At 42.2% G+C, this 14,922-nt stretch overlaps 1 protein-coding gene across 6 annotated transcripts in view; it reads right to left on the bottom strand.

Annotated features, from left to right (window-relative positions):
- The window catches only part of ccdc141 (coiled-coil domain containing 141), a 160,406-nt gene that overhangs the window by 52,038 nt on the left and 93,446 nt on the right, over positions 1-14,922 (bottom strand). For all 6 annotated transcript variants that reach the window (XR_010018443.1, XM_063052079.1, XM_063052080.1 and 3 more), the window contains exons 16-17: positions 7,639-7,818; positions 7,394-7,543 (exon numbers count right to left, since the gene is read on the bottom strand). Coding sequence is in view for 5 of the 6 variants with exons in the window: in XM_063052079.1 (XP_062908149.1) it covers positions 7,394-7,543; positions 7,639-7,818 (330 nt within the window). In the remaining variant the exon portion in view is untranslated. The remainder of the gene's footprint in view (positions 1-7,393; positions 7,544-7,638; positions 7,819-14,922) is intronic.

Raw genomic sequence — 14,922 nt, 5'->3', positions numbered from 1 at the left:
CCTGATAATTGACTTATCATTATATCCGTGCGAGGAAAATATGCGCTCTGTGTTTAATATTAAATTTGTTAGATAAACCCTTTTAGAAACAAAATTGAGTGTATTACCCACTTATCACCTATATTCCGGTAGTGATTAACACCCACCCCCACGAACAGAATCGCCAAAAAGGATTTGTTTCGGGGGGGGGGGTGCGCAGCTGGTCATGACGCGCATGCACATTGGTGCCCGCGCAAGGCTTCATGGCCATTGTAGTCTTTTGGGTAAACAACGTATTTGGCTCTACTCTTGTCTGTTGGCAACCCTACCCCTCCTCCCCCACCGGTCGGCCGCTCCGCAAGAATATTGTCAATATTAAACCGGTCCGCAGTGCAAAAAAGGTTGGGGAGCCCTGGGCTAATTAGCTATTGTAAATCCTCCTTTAGTACATGTAAATATCAGAACAAATCAAAGGGAAGCTAGGGGCATAAATTGCAGGGTTGCATGTAAAGAAAGAGGGCAGGGAAGGGAACTCATGACATTGTCCTATTGGCCCTCCATGTTGTAATAATTAAGAATTCTGCTTGCATACACCTACAAAAATAAAGACAAAACTGAACACGAAGAGTAGGATAGAGGTTCATCTTTAGAGACAAATCAACGGTACCGCAGGTAATGCTGCTGTTTCACACTCCTAGTCCAATTCTGACCACCTGTGTGGAGCTTATAGGTTTATACTTAAAAATAAAAGTTAATTACATGCACAAACAACCCCTACAAATACTGAAAAAGTAGAAACTAAAGCAAAATCTATTTTTTAAAACAGAGGTTTCCCTCTCTTTTGCCTCCTCATCCATATTCCTGTGATTCTCATTGAAATCAAAGGGTCACGGAACTTGCACCAGACTAACTTAGTATGAATCAGAATCAGGTTTATTGCCACTGTCTTATATGACATGGAATTTGTTGTTGTGCGGCAGCAGTACAGTAAAAAGATATAAGATTACTATAGATTACAAATTAAATAAATAGTGCAAAATAAGGAATAATGAGGTCACGTTCATGGACCATTGAGAAATATGATGATACAGGGGAAGAAGCTGTTTCTGAATTGTTGTGTTATACTTCCTTCCTGATGGCAATAATAAGAAGAGGGTATGTCATGAACTGTGAGGTCCCTAGTGATGGATGCTGGCTTCCTGAGCCTCTGCCTCTTGAAGATGTCTTTCATTGTGAGGAGGTTGTGCCCGTGATGGAGTTGCTAAGTCCATAACCCTTTGCAGACTCTTGCAATCCTGTCCAGACTCCATACCAGGCTGCAATGCAACCAGTCTGAATGCTCTCCACTGTACTGTACATCTGGAAAAAGTTGCACGAGTTTTTGATGACATACCAAGTCTCCTCAATATGTTGAGCCCAGAATAGATCCTCCAAGATGCTGAAATTCAAGAACTTGAATCTGCTCATCCTTTCCACTGTTGACCCCTCAATGAGAACAGATGCATTTTCTCCTGACTTTCCCTTCCTGAAGTCCACAGTCAACTCCTTGGTATTGCTGACATTGAGTCCAAAGTTGTTTTATGATACCTCAAAGATGTCGCCAGCAGTTTTTGTAGACTTCCTCCAGTTTGCCTACAAAACAGCATATCTTTTTTCATGTATTTCTTTTCTTTTCAAGGTGGCTGGAGTTCTGTCAGAGTCCATGACCTAAACTGCAAACAGTGACTGCTTGTGCAGCCTGGCATTTCTCTCTTCTTTCTCTCTCTCTCTCTCTCTCTCTCTCTCTCTCTCTCTCTCTCCCCTTCTACTGCTGCTTGTGTGTGGGGGAGGGAGCTCTGATGTTACTATCATTCATTCTTTGAGATGTCTTCATGGATGTCTCTGTGAAGAGTAAGAGTTTCAGATTGTATACTGTATCCATTCTCTGATATGAAATCGAACTATTTAAACCATTTGAACCACTCAGCCAGCTCATCTATGTCCAACTCCTCATTGCAATCTGAGATTTTGCGAACAATAATGATGCCAGCTGTGAATTTATAGATGGCATTTGAGCTGTGCTTGGCCACCTGGTTATGGGTGTGAAGAGAACAGAGCAGTGGGCTAAGCATGCATACTAAAGTGAACCTCTATGAATTGTCTTTGAGGAAGAGATATTATTTGTGCTGTCGACTCCCATTAAGTCATAGGTGGAACAGGCTGTTGTATATAATATTTATTATAAATTACTATAATTGCACATAGAACCATAGAACCATAGAACATTACAGCACAGAAACAGGCCTCTTGGCCCTTCTTAGCTGAGCCAAACCATTTTTCTGCCTAGTCCCACTGACCTGCACCTGGACCATATCTCTTCATACATCTCTCATCCATGTACCTGTCCAAGTTTTTCTTAACTGTTAAAAGTGATCCCGCATTTACCACTTCATCTGGCAGCTCATTCCACACTCCCACCACTCTCTGTGTGAAGAAGCCCCCCCTAATGTTCCCTTTAAACTTTTCCCCCTTCACCCTTAATTCAGGTCCTTTGGTTTTTTTCTCCCCTTGCCTCAGTGGAAAAAGCCTGCTTGCATTCACTCTATCTATACCCATCATAATCTTATATACCTCTATCAAATCTCCCCTCATTCTTCTACGCTCCAGGGAATAAAGTCCTAACCTATTCAACCTTTCTCTGTAACTGAGTTTCTCAAATCCCGGCAACATCCTTGTAAACCTCTCTGCACTCTTTCAACCTTATTTATATCCTTCCTGTAATTTGGTGACCAAAACTGCACAATACTCCAAACTTGGCCTCACCAATGCCTTATACAACCTCATCATAACATTCCAACTCTTATACTCAATACTTTGATTTATAAAGGCCAATGTACCAAAAGCTCTCTTTACGACCCTATCTGCCTGTGATGCCACTTTTAGGGAAATTTGTATCTGTATTCCCAGTTAGGTAAAAGCACTGCAGATTCCCTAAGAGGAAACCACCAGAGTTCTGTTGATTCAGGAAAAATTCCCTTAGATTGGAAAGTTATCCAATTCATTCTACCAGCTAAGAGGGAGAAATACCAGTGAAAGTAAGACCAGTCACTTAACAGCAAACTAACAAAATGCGATTAAACTGCATTTTCTGTGTCTGATAGAAATAGTATGATAACATTTTACTGCATGCTTAATAATTCACAAGCAAAGGAAACGTAATATCACATCACAAGTGGAACAAAGGAAATTACAATGGCATGACAGGGGAACTGGCCAAACTTGACTGGAAAGGGACACTAGCAGGAAGGACAGCAGAGCAGCAATGGCTGGAGTTTCTGCAAAAACTGAGGGAAGTGCAGGACAGATATATTCCAAATAAGAAGAAATTTTCGAGTGCAAGGACACTGCCGGGGCTGACAAGTGAAGTCAGATCCAAAGTAAAAGCTAAAGAGAGGGCATACAAGGAAGCCAAAGCTAGTGGAAAGATAGAGGATTGGGAAGCTTTTAAAACTTGCAGAAGGAAACTAAGAAGGTCATTAGGAAGGAAAAAATGAATTATGAAAGGAAGCTGGCGACTAATATCAAAGAAGATACTAAAAGCTTTTTTTAAGTATATAAAGGGTAAAAGATAGTTGAGGGTAGATATAGGACCAATCGAACAGGGGTCCCCAACCTTTTTTGCACCACCAACTGGTTTAATATTGACAATATTCTTGCAGATTGGACCGGATGGTGGTGGGGGGTGGGGGGGCGGTGGTGTTAATCACAACCGGAATATAGGTGATAAGTCACCTATAAGTGGCTAATACACTCAATTTTGTTTCTAAAAGAGTTTATCTAACGAATTTAATATTAAACACACAGCGCATCTTTTCCTCATATGAACATGTAAAATCATTGCAACACACCAACATTGCTAAATCAGTGGGCGCCCTGGGTTTGTTTTCCTGCAACAAGACGGTCCTATCGAGGGGTGATGGGAGACAGCGATACTCGAAGGGGGTTCCTTATGTCCAGTCTATTCCGCAATTTAGTTTTCATTGCAGAAAACTCCGCTTCGCAGCGATATGATGTTGGAAATGGAAGCAACGTTTTCAGTGCTTTCGTGGCTATCTCAGGATATTCAGCCTTGACTTTGATCCAGAATGCCGGCAGAGATGTTATGTCAAACATACTTTTCAGCCCACCGTCATCTGCAAGCTCAAGGAGTTGATCTTTTTCCCGCACAGACAAGGATGATTCACCAGGGACATTCACAAGTGGGTCACGGACCCATTCCTTTGCACATCTTGGGTCACTGATGACCTCGCGTGCGTTCAAGTTTAACAGTGCGTGACAGGGAATGAGGAAAGGTGCAGCTGATTCATATCATTTCATATCGCCAAATCATATCATTTCCTTGTGGCCCGGTAGCACATGCTTTGCGGCCCGGTACCGGTCTGTGGCCCGGTGGTTGGGGACCACTGCAATAGAAAATGGCGCTGGAAACATTATAATGAGAGACGCAGAGATGGCAGAGGAACTGAATGCATATTTTGCATAAGTCTTCACAGTGGAAGATATCTGCAGTATACTGGACATTCAAGAGCGTCAGGGAAGTGAAGTATATGCAGTGAAAATTACAACTGAGAAGGTGCTCAGGAAGCTAATGGTCTGAGGGTTGATAAATCTCCTGGACCTGATGGAATGCACCCTCAGGTTCTGAAGGAAGTAGCTGGAGAGATTGTGGAGGCATTAACAATGATCTTTCAAGAATCGATAGGTTCTGGCATTGTACCGGATGACTGGGAAATTGTAAATGTTACTCTGCTATTTAAGAAGGGTGGGAAGCAGCAGAAAGGAAACTATAGACCTGTTAGCCTGACATCAGTGGTTGGGAAGTTGGTGGAAACGATTGTTAGGGATGAGATTACGGGATACCTGTAGGCACATGACAAGAAAGGCCAAAGCCAGCATGGTTCCTGAAAGTAAAATCCTGCCTGACTAACCTACTGCAATTTTTTGAGGAAATTACAAGCAGGGTAGACAAAGGAGATGCAGTAGACGTGGTGTACTTGGATTTTCAGAAGGCCTTTGACAAGGTTCCGCACATGAGGCTGCTTAGCAAGATAAGAGTCCATGGAATTACAGGGAAGTTACTAGCATGGTTGGAGCATTGGCTGGTCGGTAGTAAACAGAGAGTGGGAATAAAGGGATCCTATTCTGGCTGGCTGCCAGTTACCAATGGAGTTCCCCGCTGCCAATGGAGTTCCAAAGGGGTCGGTATTGGGATTGCTGCTTTTTATGATGTATGTCGATGATTTGGACCATGGGATTAATGGATTTGTGGCTAAATTTGCTGAAATAAAAAGATAGGCGGAGGAGCAGGTAGTGTTGAGGAAACAGAGAGCCTGCAGAGAGACTTAGATAGTTTAGGGGAATGGGCAAAGAAGTGGCAAATGAAATACAATATTGGAAAGTGTATGGTCATGTACTTTGTTGGAAGAAATAAACAGGCAGACTATTATTTAGATAGGGAGAGAATTCAAAATGCAGAGATACAAAGGTACTTGGGAGTCCTTGTGCACGATACTCTAAAGGTTGACCTCCAGGTTGAGACAGTGGTGAAGAAGGCAAATGCAATGTTGGCATTCATTTTGAGAAGTATAGAATATAAGAGCAGGGATGTGATATCGAGGCTCTATAAGTCACTCGTGAGACCACTATTGTGTGCAGTTTTGGGCTTCTTATTTTAGAAAGGATATACTGACACTGGAGAGAGTTCAGAGAAGATTCACAAGAATGATTCAAGGAATGAAAGGGTTGCTCTATGAGGAATGTCTGGCAGCTCTTGGGCTGTATTCCCTGGAGTTCAGGAGAATGAGGGGGGGATGTCACAGAAACATTCCAAAAGTTAAAAGGCCTGAACGGATTAGATATGGCAAAGTTATTTCCCATGGTAGGGGAGTCCAGATCAAGAGGGCACGACTTCAGGATTGAAGAACATCCATTTAGAACAGAGATGCGGAGAACTTACTTTAGTCAGAGGGTGGTAAATTTGTGGAATTTGTTGCCACGAGAAACTGTGGAGGCCAAGTCATTGGGTGCATTTAAGGCAGAGATGGATAGTTTCCTGATTAGCCAGGGCATCAATGGATATGGGGAGAGGGCAGGGGAGTGGGGATGACTGGAAGAATTGGATCAGCCCATGATGGAATGGTGGAGCAGACTCGATGGGCCGAATGGCCTACTTCTGCTCCTATATCTTATGGTCTTATGAACTCATCTTTAATTTTTAAAAGTTTATTTAGAGATACAGCGCAGAAACAGCCCTTCCGGCCCAGCAAGCTGCACTACCCAGCAGCCCACTATTTTTCTATAGGTTACATATAAATAGTGGTGTCAAAACGGTTGTTGTGACATGTCTAGTGTGGTAGTGTAGTGGGTAGTGCTTGTCCCTCTCACTTTCAGCTTCCACCGCTGGCTAGCAGTCCTGTGAAAAGGAGAGCTGAATGTGTAAATCTCTCTCTGCCAGTACATAGCCTCTCCAATAGCAAGCCATATGTAATGCCTCCTCGCAGTGACACTTGGAAACTGAGCTCCTTTTGGACTCAGGCTAAACTGCAGAGGACAGGGAGGAGCTCTGGTCCCTGCACAAGTAGCACATGGGCCCACCGGTGGGAGGAGACACCCTGGTGCTCGTGAACCAGATCACCAGCTATGGGTAAATAGCCCCAATGCCTCGTGGGCAGCCTCGGGTTATGGGAGTCAACCCAGACAGCAAATCTGGAGTGGAGCCCTTAAGGCGGCTGGTCGTCATTGAACATCCTTCTGGCAGCTCCTGCAGCCAAGCTAATGTCGAACGTATTGCTTTATAAGCATTCCTTTGGACTACACTGATGAGGCTGCAAGGGGGATCTTGACGACTGGGTATCTCAGGATCTCCATACCTTCCGCCCAACTTGTGATGACGATAAGCATCACCTATTGCCCTTCGTGACACACAGATGGCAACCATATATAAATATAACATAAATTTACATACCAGAAATTGGTGAAATCAACAATGTGGACTGGGAACCAATTGTTTAGAATTTAAAGGTACTTATTTCTTAGACACCTTTATTTTTAGCAATGACAAACTCATTGTTGCAAATATAGAGATGCTGGAGGTTTCTTTAGATATATTCATCAATTTCAAATCTGAAAAGTGCATCAGTAGTCACAAGCTGAGTAGATATCAATTATACCAGAGCAAGTTCGTCATCTTGAAGAGCTTGATGGTAAGCTGAAGAAAAGTAAACAGGGGAACAGCAAGCACTGACTGAGAGTAATGTAGCAATCTTGAAATTTGACATGGAAATTGAAATGTACTTGGTGTTACAATTTCCAAAGAGTCCTTCCTCATGGAAATATTGAAATGAATTATTTGAAAAAAATCTTTTATTTTACTAACCTCACTTATTTCTTCCCTTGTGGTACAGTAGTGTAAGTTTGCTTCCAGTTCTTCTGCTTGTTGGTGTGCCTTTGTACTCCACAGGGCACTGCCACTTTCTAAATCTTCAAGCTGTTGCTGAAGAGAGACCACTGAAGCCTGGATGAATTTCTGCCGAAGGAAATCAGAAAGATGAACAAGCTTGGCATTGGATGTCCAAATCTGAGTAAACAGAGTGACTACTGTGCAATTCAGACTTAACTTACAGAATGCTGTGTAATAGAGATGATGTCCATTGCTAATGTGACGGACAAGTTATACAAATGACACACATGTGCTTGATTTTCTTGATGTAGTCTGAGTTGGATCTTAGCCTGACTGCTGTTGTCTGGGATTGTCAATATTTCAGGATATTCTAGCTCTCCTGACTCCATCATATCCTGGAGCTGAAATAAAATCCATTAAATTATATTTCATACCAAAAATTATGATAGGTGACTAAAATAATTGGGCTAATTAAGTAGACCTAATGTAAAAATCAATTTCAAAATGAAATTACATTGAGAACATTTCACATTTTGACAAATAATACATCCACTTTAAACTGTGCTCTTTGAATTTATCAAATTTGGGTAGCACAATGGAATGGTTAATAGATCTGCTGCCTCAGAGTACCAGTGACCCATGTTCAATTCTCAGCTCAGACGCCATTGCCTGGAGTTACACGTTCTCCCTGTAACTGTATGGGTTTACTCTGGTGGCTCTGATTCCTCTCACATCCTATAGATGCACGAGTTTGAAGTCTAACTGGCCACAGTAAATCTTGTCTGTAGGTGAGTGATAGAGTCTAGAGGAAAATGATAAGAATGTGGAAAGGATAAAAAAGAGATTAATGTAGGATTAATGAAAATGGATGATTGATCATTAGTGCAGACTTGGGGGGGGCGCTGAAGGGGCTTTTTCTATGAAGTAACTCTCTATGACTCAGCAAATTTCCGAAAATAACTATTTACTTAATAATAACTAAAATTGTAAGAATTGTTCTTGTTTTACAATTCCCATATTTCCAGAGCAAAGCCACTCGAGTTTTATTGTCAAATGTACAAGCAGATATCAGCACACGTGTAATGAAAAATTTACTTGCAGTATCATCACAGACACATGGCATCTAATAAGTAGCATTCTCAAGAATAAAAAACGTAGATTACGCATATTTTTATAAGAAAGAACCCAAAGAACAAAAAAGTCAATTTTTGCACAAAGTGATCAAAAGTGCAACTATCATACCAGTGCCAAGAAGAGCAGGATGAGCTGCCTTAATGACTATTGCCCAATAGCACTCAGATCTCCTGTGATGAAGTGCTTTCAGAGGTTGTTCATGGCCAGAATTAACTGCTGCCTGAGCAAGGACTTTGACCCATTAGAATTTGCCTACTGCCACAACGGGTATTTAGTGGACGCAATCCAACTGACTATCCAGACTGCCTTGCAGTGCCTAGACAACAGCAAAGCATACATCAGGCTACTGTTTATTGATTACAGCTCAGTGTTCAATACCATCATTCCCTAACTATTAATCATCAACATTCAAAACCTGGGCCTCTGTACCTCCCTCTACAATGGGATCTTTGAGCTCCTCGTTGAGACCGCAGTCAGTACAGATCAGTAGTATCTCTTCCTAACCGCAATCCAGAGGCACATCCCAAAGACACGTGCTTAGCCAACTGCTCTGCTCTCTCTACACTCATGACTGTCTGACTAAGTACAGCTCAAATGCCATTTATAAATTCGCAGATGACTCCACTGTTGGGATAATATCAGATGGCGACAGGGTGGCAGAAGGGAATGAGTTAGACTGGCTGGTTGAGTGGTGTTGCAACAACAACCTAGCACTCAACGTCATCAAGAACAAGGGATTGATTGTGGAGTTCAGAAAGGACAAGACAGGACAACATACACCAGTTGTCAACAGAGGGTCAGTAGTGAAAAGAGTGAGAAGTTTCAAGTTCTGGGGGGGGTGTCAATGTCTCAGAGGATCTATCCTGGGCCCAGTACATTAATGTAATTACAAAGAAGGCACGCCCAAGACTCTGCTTCGTTAGGGGTTTGAAGAGATTTGATTTGCCACCCAAGATTTATGTACATTTCTATAGATGTGCAGTGGAGAGCATTAAGACTGGATGCATCACAACCTGGTACAGTATCTAGGTTCCAATGCACAGATTGCAAGAGGCTGCATTCTTAGCCAGCTCCATCCTGAGCCTGACCGTCCCCACCAGCCGGCACACCTTCAAGGGATGGTGCCTCGAGAAGGTGGCATCCATCACTAGGAAACCTCACCATCCAGGACAAGCTCTTTTCCCGTTACTATAATGGGGAGAGGTACAGACTCACACTCAGTGATTTAGGAACAGCTTCTTCCCCTCCACCGTCAAAGCTTCAGAAGGGCTCGGGAATATTACCTTGTTATTCCTTTATTTGGACTGTATTTTGTAATTTATAGTAGTTTAATGTTTTTGCATTATACTGCTTCCACAAAACAACAAATTTCACACTATTTTAGACAGTAACAATAAACCTGATTCAGATTCTGAGAAGCTAACATTCCATACCTTTATCATCCTTCCTTTGCATGCTAATGCCTTGTTAGTTTTGCTCTCCAGGGTATTCTCTTCAATCGTATTTAAATTATATTTTAATCCCATATTATGTCTTTATCCCATTTTACTTTCATGTTATCTTTTTACTGTTGTTTCTCATCTATTGTGCTGACTGCAATCTTCAATTGTGCTTACCATGTCCAAATCCAAATAATTATAATTCAAAGAGAAACTTGAAACAGCCATTGAGCTCAGATATCACATGCATACCCTTTACCTATTGCCAGACTTGAGCTATCAAAACATTCCTTTAACCCTTTAGCAACACGGCAGCACAAAAGCTCAGCTAGTAGAGCTAGCTGTCTCATAGATCGGATGACCCAGCTTCATTCCTGATCGCCAATGCTGCTGTGTGTAATTTGTAACTTTTCCCCGTGATCAATCACGTGGCATTTTCCCCACGTGCTCCAGTTTCTTCCCAAATGCAGGTTGGCTGGTTAATTAGCCTCTGCAATCTACCGTGGGGTGAAATCTTGGGTGGGGGTGGGGGAATGATGGGAATGTGTGGAGAAAGTAGGAAAAAGGAATAACTAATGTGGCATGGGGTAGTTCTAGCTCCATCATGGAGAGTCCAGAGCCAGTCTGTGAAAGGAGGAGGATTGGGCATGGGGCTAGAAACCTCATCCAGTAAAATCCAAATGCAACGAAAACACCAGTGGAAGCTCTGAAGATATCATCACTGGGAGAGGAAGGATACACCACGACGATGGGCTGCTCCTGGGAAAACCTGAAAGACTGGCCCAGGACAGAGCACTCAGGCAAGCTGCCGTCAGTAACCTATGCCACTACAGGGGTGATGGGATCACTCCCTGTCATAGACTCAGTAAGCAGTAAGAAAAATGGCATGGTAGACATCACCAGCTTCTGTTCTTTCTCCCCCTTCTACTGAAAAAAAGCTTTTATCAGCCCCAGTTAGATTTAACCAATGGTATCGTTGCCATGGTCTCTTTGTTATTAACTTTCAGAGGCTCCTCATTCCAGGTACTGCTGTACAGGTTCATGGTGAGCTTCCTTAATAATTCACAAAGTGAATGAGATGAGGGCTTTCCTAAATAAAAGCTGAAGAATATGCAAACATCACCAGCCACAAGTGCAGAAGCTCCAAAGATCTACCTCGAAAGGGAAATCAAGTGGTCCTTACTCACTAGTAAACTGCCTATTCATATTTTTTTTTTGGCAGAACTCCTTGACTCCAAATTCTATTATATCCTTGATCCAAATGTGGACCCAGCAGCTTGTTCTGGCTCAGTCTGAATCCTGTAGCTTCTTTGCCACCACTTTGCTGGTGTATCTTTATCACAAAGGTCAACAGAGTACAGAAAGGGGACACTTCATCACCTTCCTAAGAGTAATTGGGGATAGACAATAAATGCCCGTCTTGCTATCAAATCTTATTATCAATCAATTAATCATTTAATAAATCGATAGATGGGGAAGTAGAAACATGTCATTGGCATTTGAGCACAAAACTTAAGCATGAAGGCCTGCAGTTTGCGGCAACACAGATAAAGAAGCTCTAGGAGATGTGGACTGTAATGTGAGGTTGGAACTCAGAAGGCCAGTGTTAATAGGACTGCAGAGAGGCTGGTGCACGCCTAAAGTACACAATATGGAGTGCCCGGGGCATGGAACTGCTTTGAAACCAATAATAATGAGCAAATATTTAAAATTTCCTCCAGAAGTATTGTAGATTGTCTCAGGTGGGTTGAGGAGTGCAATAGCCTAAATTTTACTCACTTTCTTTAACAAGAATAACATCATGTTGGCATGCTACTCTGCTTTGCATTCCATATCAGGTTGCAGAACTGCCCTACATAAGTAGGCTTATGAAAATATGCCCCTCTATAATGGCACAAACCCAGAAAAAATGGTGGGAGCTAATTAGTATATGTCAGTGGCAGATCCATGGTATCATTTAACCCAGTACGAATGGCAGTTATACACCAGTCCACTTACGAGTGTCAGGAATATAATAACAAAGAAACTCTTTGATGCTGTTGAACCCATATAAATTAGACCTGGTGTCAGGGCAGTAACTGCATTAATTTCAATGGAAGGAAATGTCTACAAGGAAGAAAATAGGTTTCAGTGAATTTATATATTTTTAATTAAGATAGTGAAATTATTTTAATTGATATTGTCAAGAGAGTGACAACTTGCAGGGTGGGAGTCATTTGAAAGCAGCAAGTCTCATCAGAACTGAGTCTTATTTGAGCAAATAAATAGAAAAGCAATGTAAGTGGATTGGCCATTGTTGCAGTGGGCCAGTGTTAGAGTAGCCAGGCTTTGGCTCAACTGGTTTCAGCAAGAGCAGGCATGGGCTAAAGAAGTAGGCCATTCAGCCCATCGAGTCTGCTCCACCATTCCATCATGGGCTGATCCAATTCATCTGGTCATCCCCACTTCCCTGCTTTCACCCCATACCCTTTGATGCCCTGGCTAATCAAGAACCTATCTATCTCTGCCTTAAATACACCAATGACTTGGCCTCCACAGCCATCTGTGGCAACAAATTCCACAGATTTACCACCCTCTGACTAAAGTAATTTCTCCGCATCTCAATTCTAAAAGGATATCTTTCAATCCTGCAGTCATGCCCTCTTGTCCTAGAATCTCCTATCATGGAAAATAACTTTGCCATATCTAATCTGTTCAGGCCTTTTAACATCCGGAATGTTTCTATGAGATTCCCCCCTCATTCTCCTGAACTCCAGGGAATACAGCCCAAGAGCTGCCAGGCATTCCTCATACGGTAACCCTTTCATTCCTGGTCGGCGGGTAGACAGCGGATTTTGTGGCCATGAAAGAGAAGCCAGGATGGTGTGTTGCCTCCCAGGTGTTAGGGTCCAGGATGTCTCAGAGAGGCTGCAGAAGATTTTCAAGTGGTAGGGTGAGCAGCCAGAGGCTGTGCCACACGTTGGCACAAGTGGCATAGGTAGTAGGGGGAAGAGGTCGTGTGCAGTGAGCACTAAGAGTTAGGGAAGAGGCAGAAGAGCAGAACCTATGTAAAAATTGCAGTCAGTGGGATGAGATGAAGTGCAACATGGGGGCAAAATTGAAAAGGGTGACAAATCCAGGAGAGAAGGTGTTATATTTAAGTGGTCACAGTGTACAGAATAAGGGAGATGATCTTGTAGCACAATTAGAAATTGGCAGGTATGACATTGTGAGCATCACTGAATCGTGGTTAAAAGAAGATCATAGTTGTGAGCTTAATATCCAAGAACACACCTTGTAATGAAAGTACAGGCAGGAAAGCAGAGGGGTTGGGTGGCTCTTTGGGGAAAAAATGAAATCTAATCCTTAGAAAGAGGTGACATAGGATTGGAAGATGTAGAATCCTTATGGGAGATAGAAAAGGCATGTAATAAGGGCAAAGTTACAATAAACATGGGGGATTTCAATATGCAGGTAGATTGGGAAAAATAGGTTGGTGCTAGCTCCCAAGAGGGAATTTGTAGAATACCTACAATATGTTTTTAGAGCAGGTTGAGTCCACTCAAGGAAAAGCAATTCTGTACAGGATGTTGTGTAATGAATCAAATTTAATTTGGGAGCTTAAGGTAAAGAAACCGTAAGGAGACAGTGATCATAATATATTAGAATTCACACTGTAACTTGAGAGGGAGAAGCTAAAGTCAGATGTATCAGTGAAGTAAAAGGAATTACAGGGGCAAAAGAGAGGAGCTGGCCAAAACTGATTGAAAGGGAACACTATCAGGAGTGAAGGCAGACAGCAATATATGGAGTTCCAGGGGGCAATTTGGAAGGCACAAATTCGAAAGGGAGGATGAGGCAACCATAGCTGACAAGGAAAGTCAAAGACAACAAAAATTAGTGGGAAATTAGAGTATTGGGAAGCTTTTAAAAACCAACAAAAGGCAACTAAAAGAAAATGTGAGAAAAGATAGAATACGAAGGTAAACTAGACAATACTATAAACAAGGCTACCAAAAGATTTTTCAGATACATGAAGAGTAATAGAGCAATGAGAATGGATATCAGACCATCGTAAAAGGATGCTGGAATGGTAGTAACTGGGTTAAAGAAATGGAAGACGAACTTATTTTTCACTGTAGAAGATACTAGCAGTATGCCAGAAATTTGGGAGTGTCGAGAGGCAGAAATGAGTATAGTTGCTATTAAGGAGAAGGTGCTTTGGAATCTGAAAGGTCTGAAGTTACATGAACCAAATGGACTACACCCAGGGTTCTGAAAGAGGTAGCTGAAGAGATTGTGGAGTAATGATCTCTCAAGAATCTCTAGATTCTGGGGGACTGGAAAATTGCAAATATCACTCCATTCTTTAAGAATGAAGGGTGAAAGAATAAAAGGAATTCCAGGTCAGTTAGCCTGACTTCAGTGGTTGGGAAGATGTTTGGAGTCCATTAGCAAGGATGAGGTTTCTGGGAGGTGCATGTTAAAGTAGGCCCCAGTCAGCATGGTTTCCTCAAGGGGAAATCTTGTCTGACAAATCTGTTGGAATTCTTTGGGGAAATAACAAGCAGGACAGACAAAGGAGAATCAGTAGATATTGCTTACCTGGATTTTCAGAAGGCCTTTGACAAGGTTCCGCATGAGGTAAGAGCCGATGGTGTTACAGGAAAGAAAACAACATGGATAAAAGATTGGCTGCCTGGCAGGAGGCAAAAACTGAGAATAAAGGGGGTTTATTCTGGTTGATTGTCAGTTGTCTATTGGTGTTCTGCAGGGGTCGGTATTGCGACTAATTCTTTTCATGTTATATGTCAATGACTTGAGTGATGGATTTGATGGCTTTGTGGCCATTTGCAGATGATACAAAGATGGGTGAAAAGGCAGATAATATTGAGGAGGCAGGGAGGCTAGAGTGGGACTTAGATTAGAAGAATAGACAAAGAAGTGGCAGGT

This window comes from Mobula hypostoma, chromosome 6 (assembly GCF_963921235.1).
Source record: "Mobula hypostoma chromosome 6, sMobHyp1.1, whole genome shotgun sequence".
NCBI classification, from domain to species: domain Eukaryota; kingdom Metazoa; phylum Chordata; class Chondrichthyes; order Myliobatiformes; family Myliobatidae; genus Mobula; species Mobula hypostoma.
Note: the sequence above shows the minus strand (reverse complement) of the source record. Positions and strands in the feature narration are given on the sequence as shown.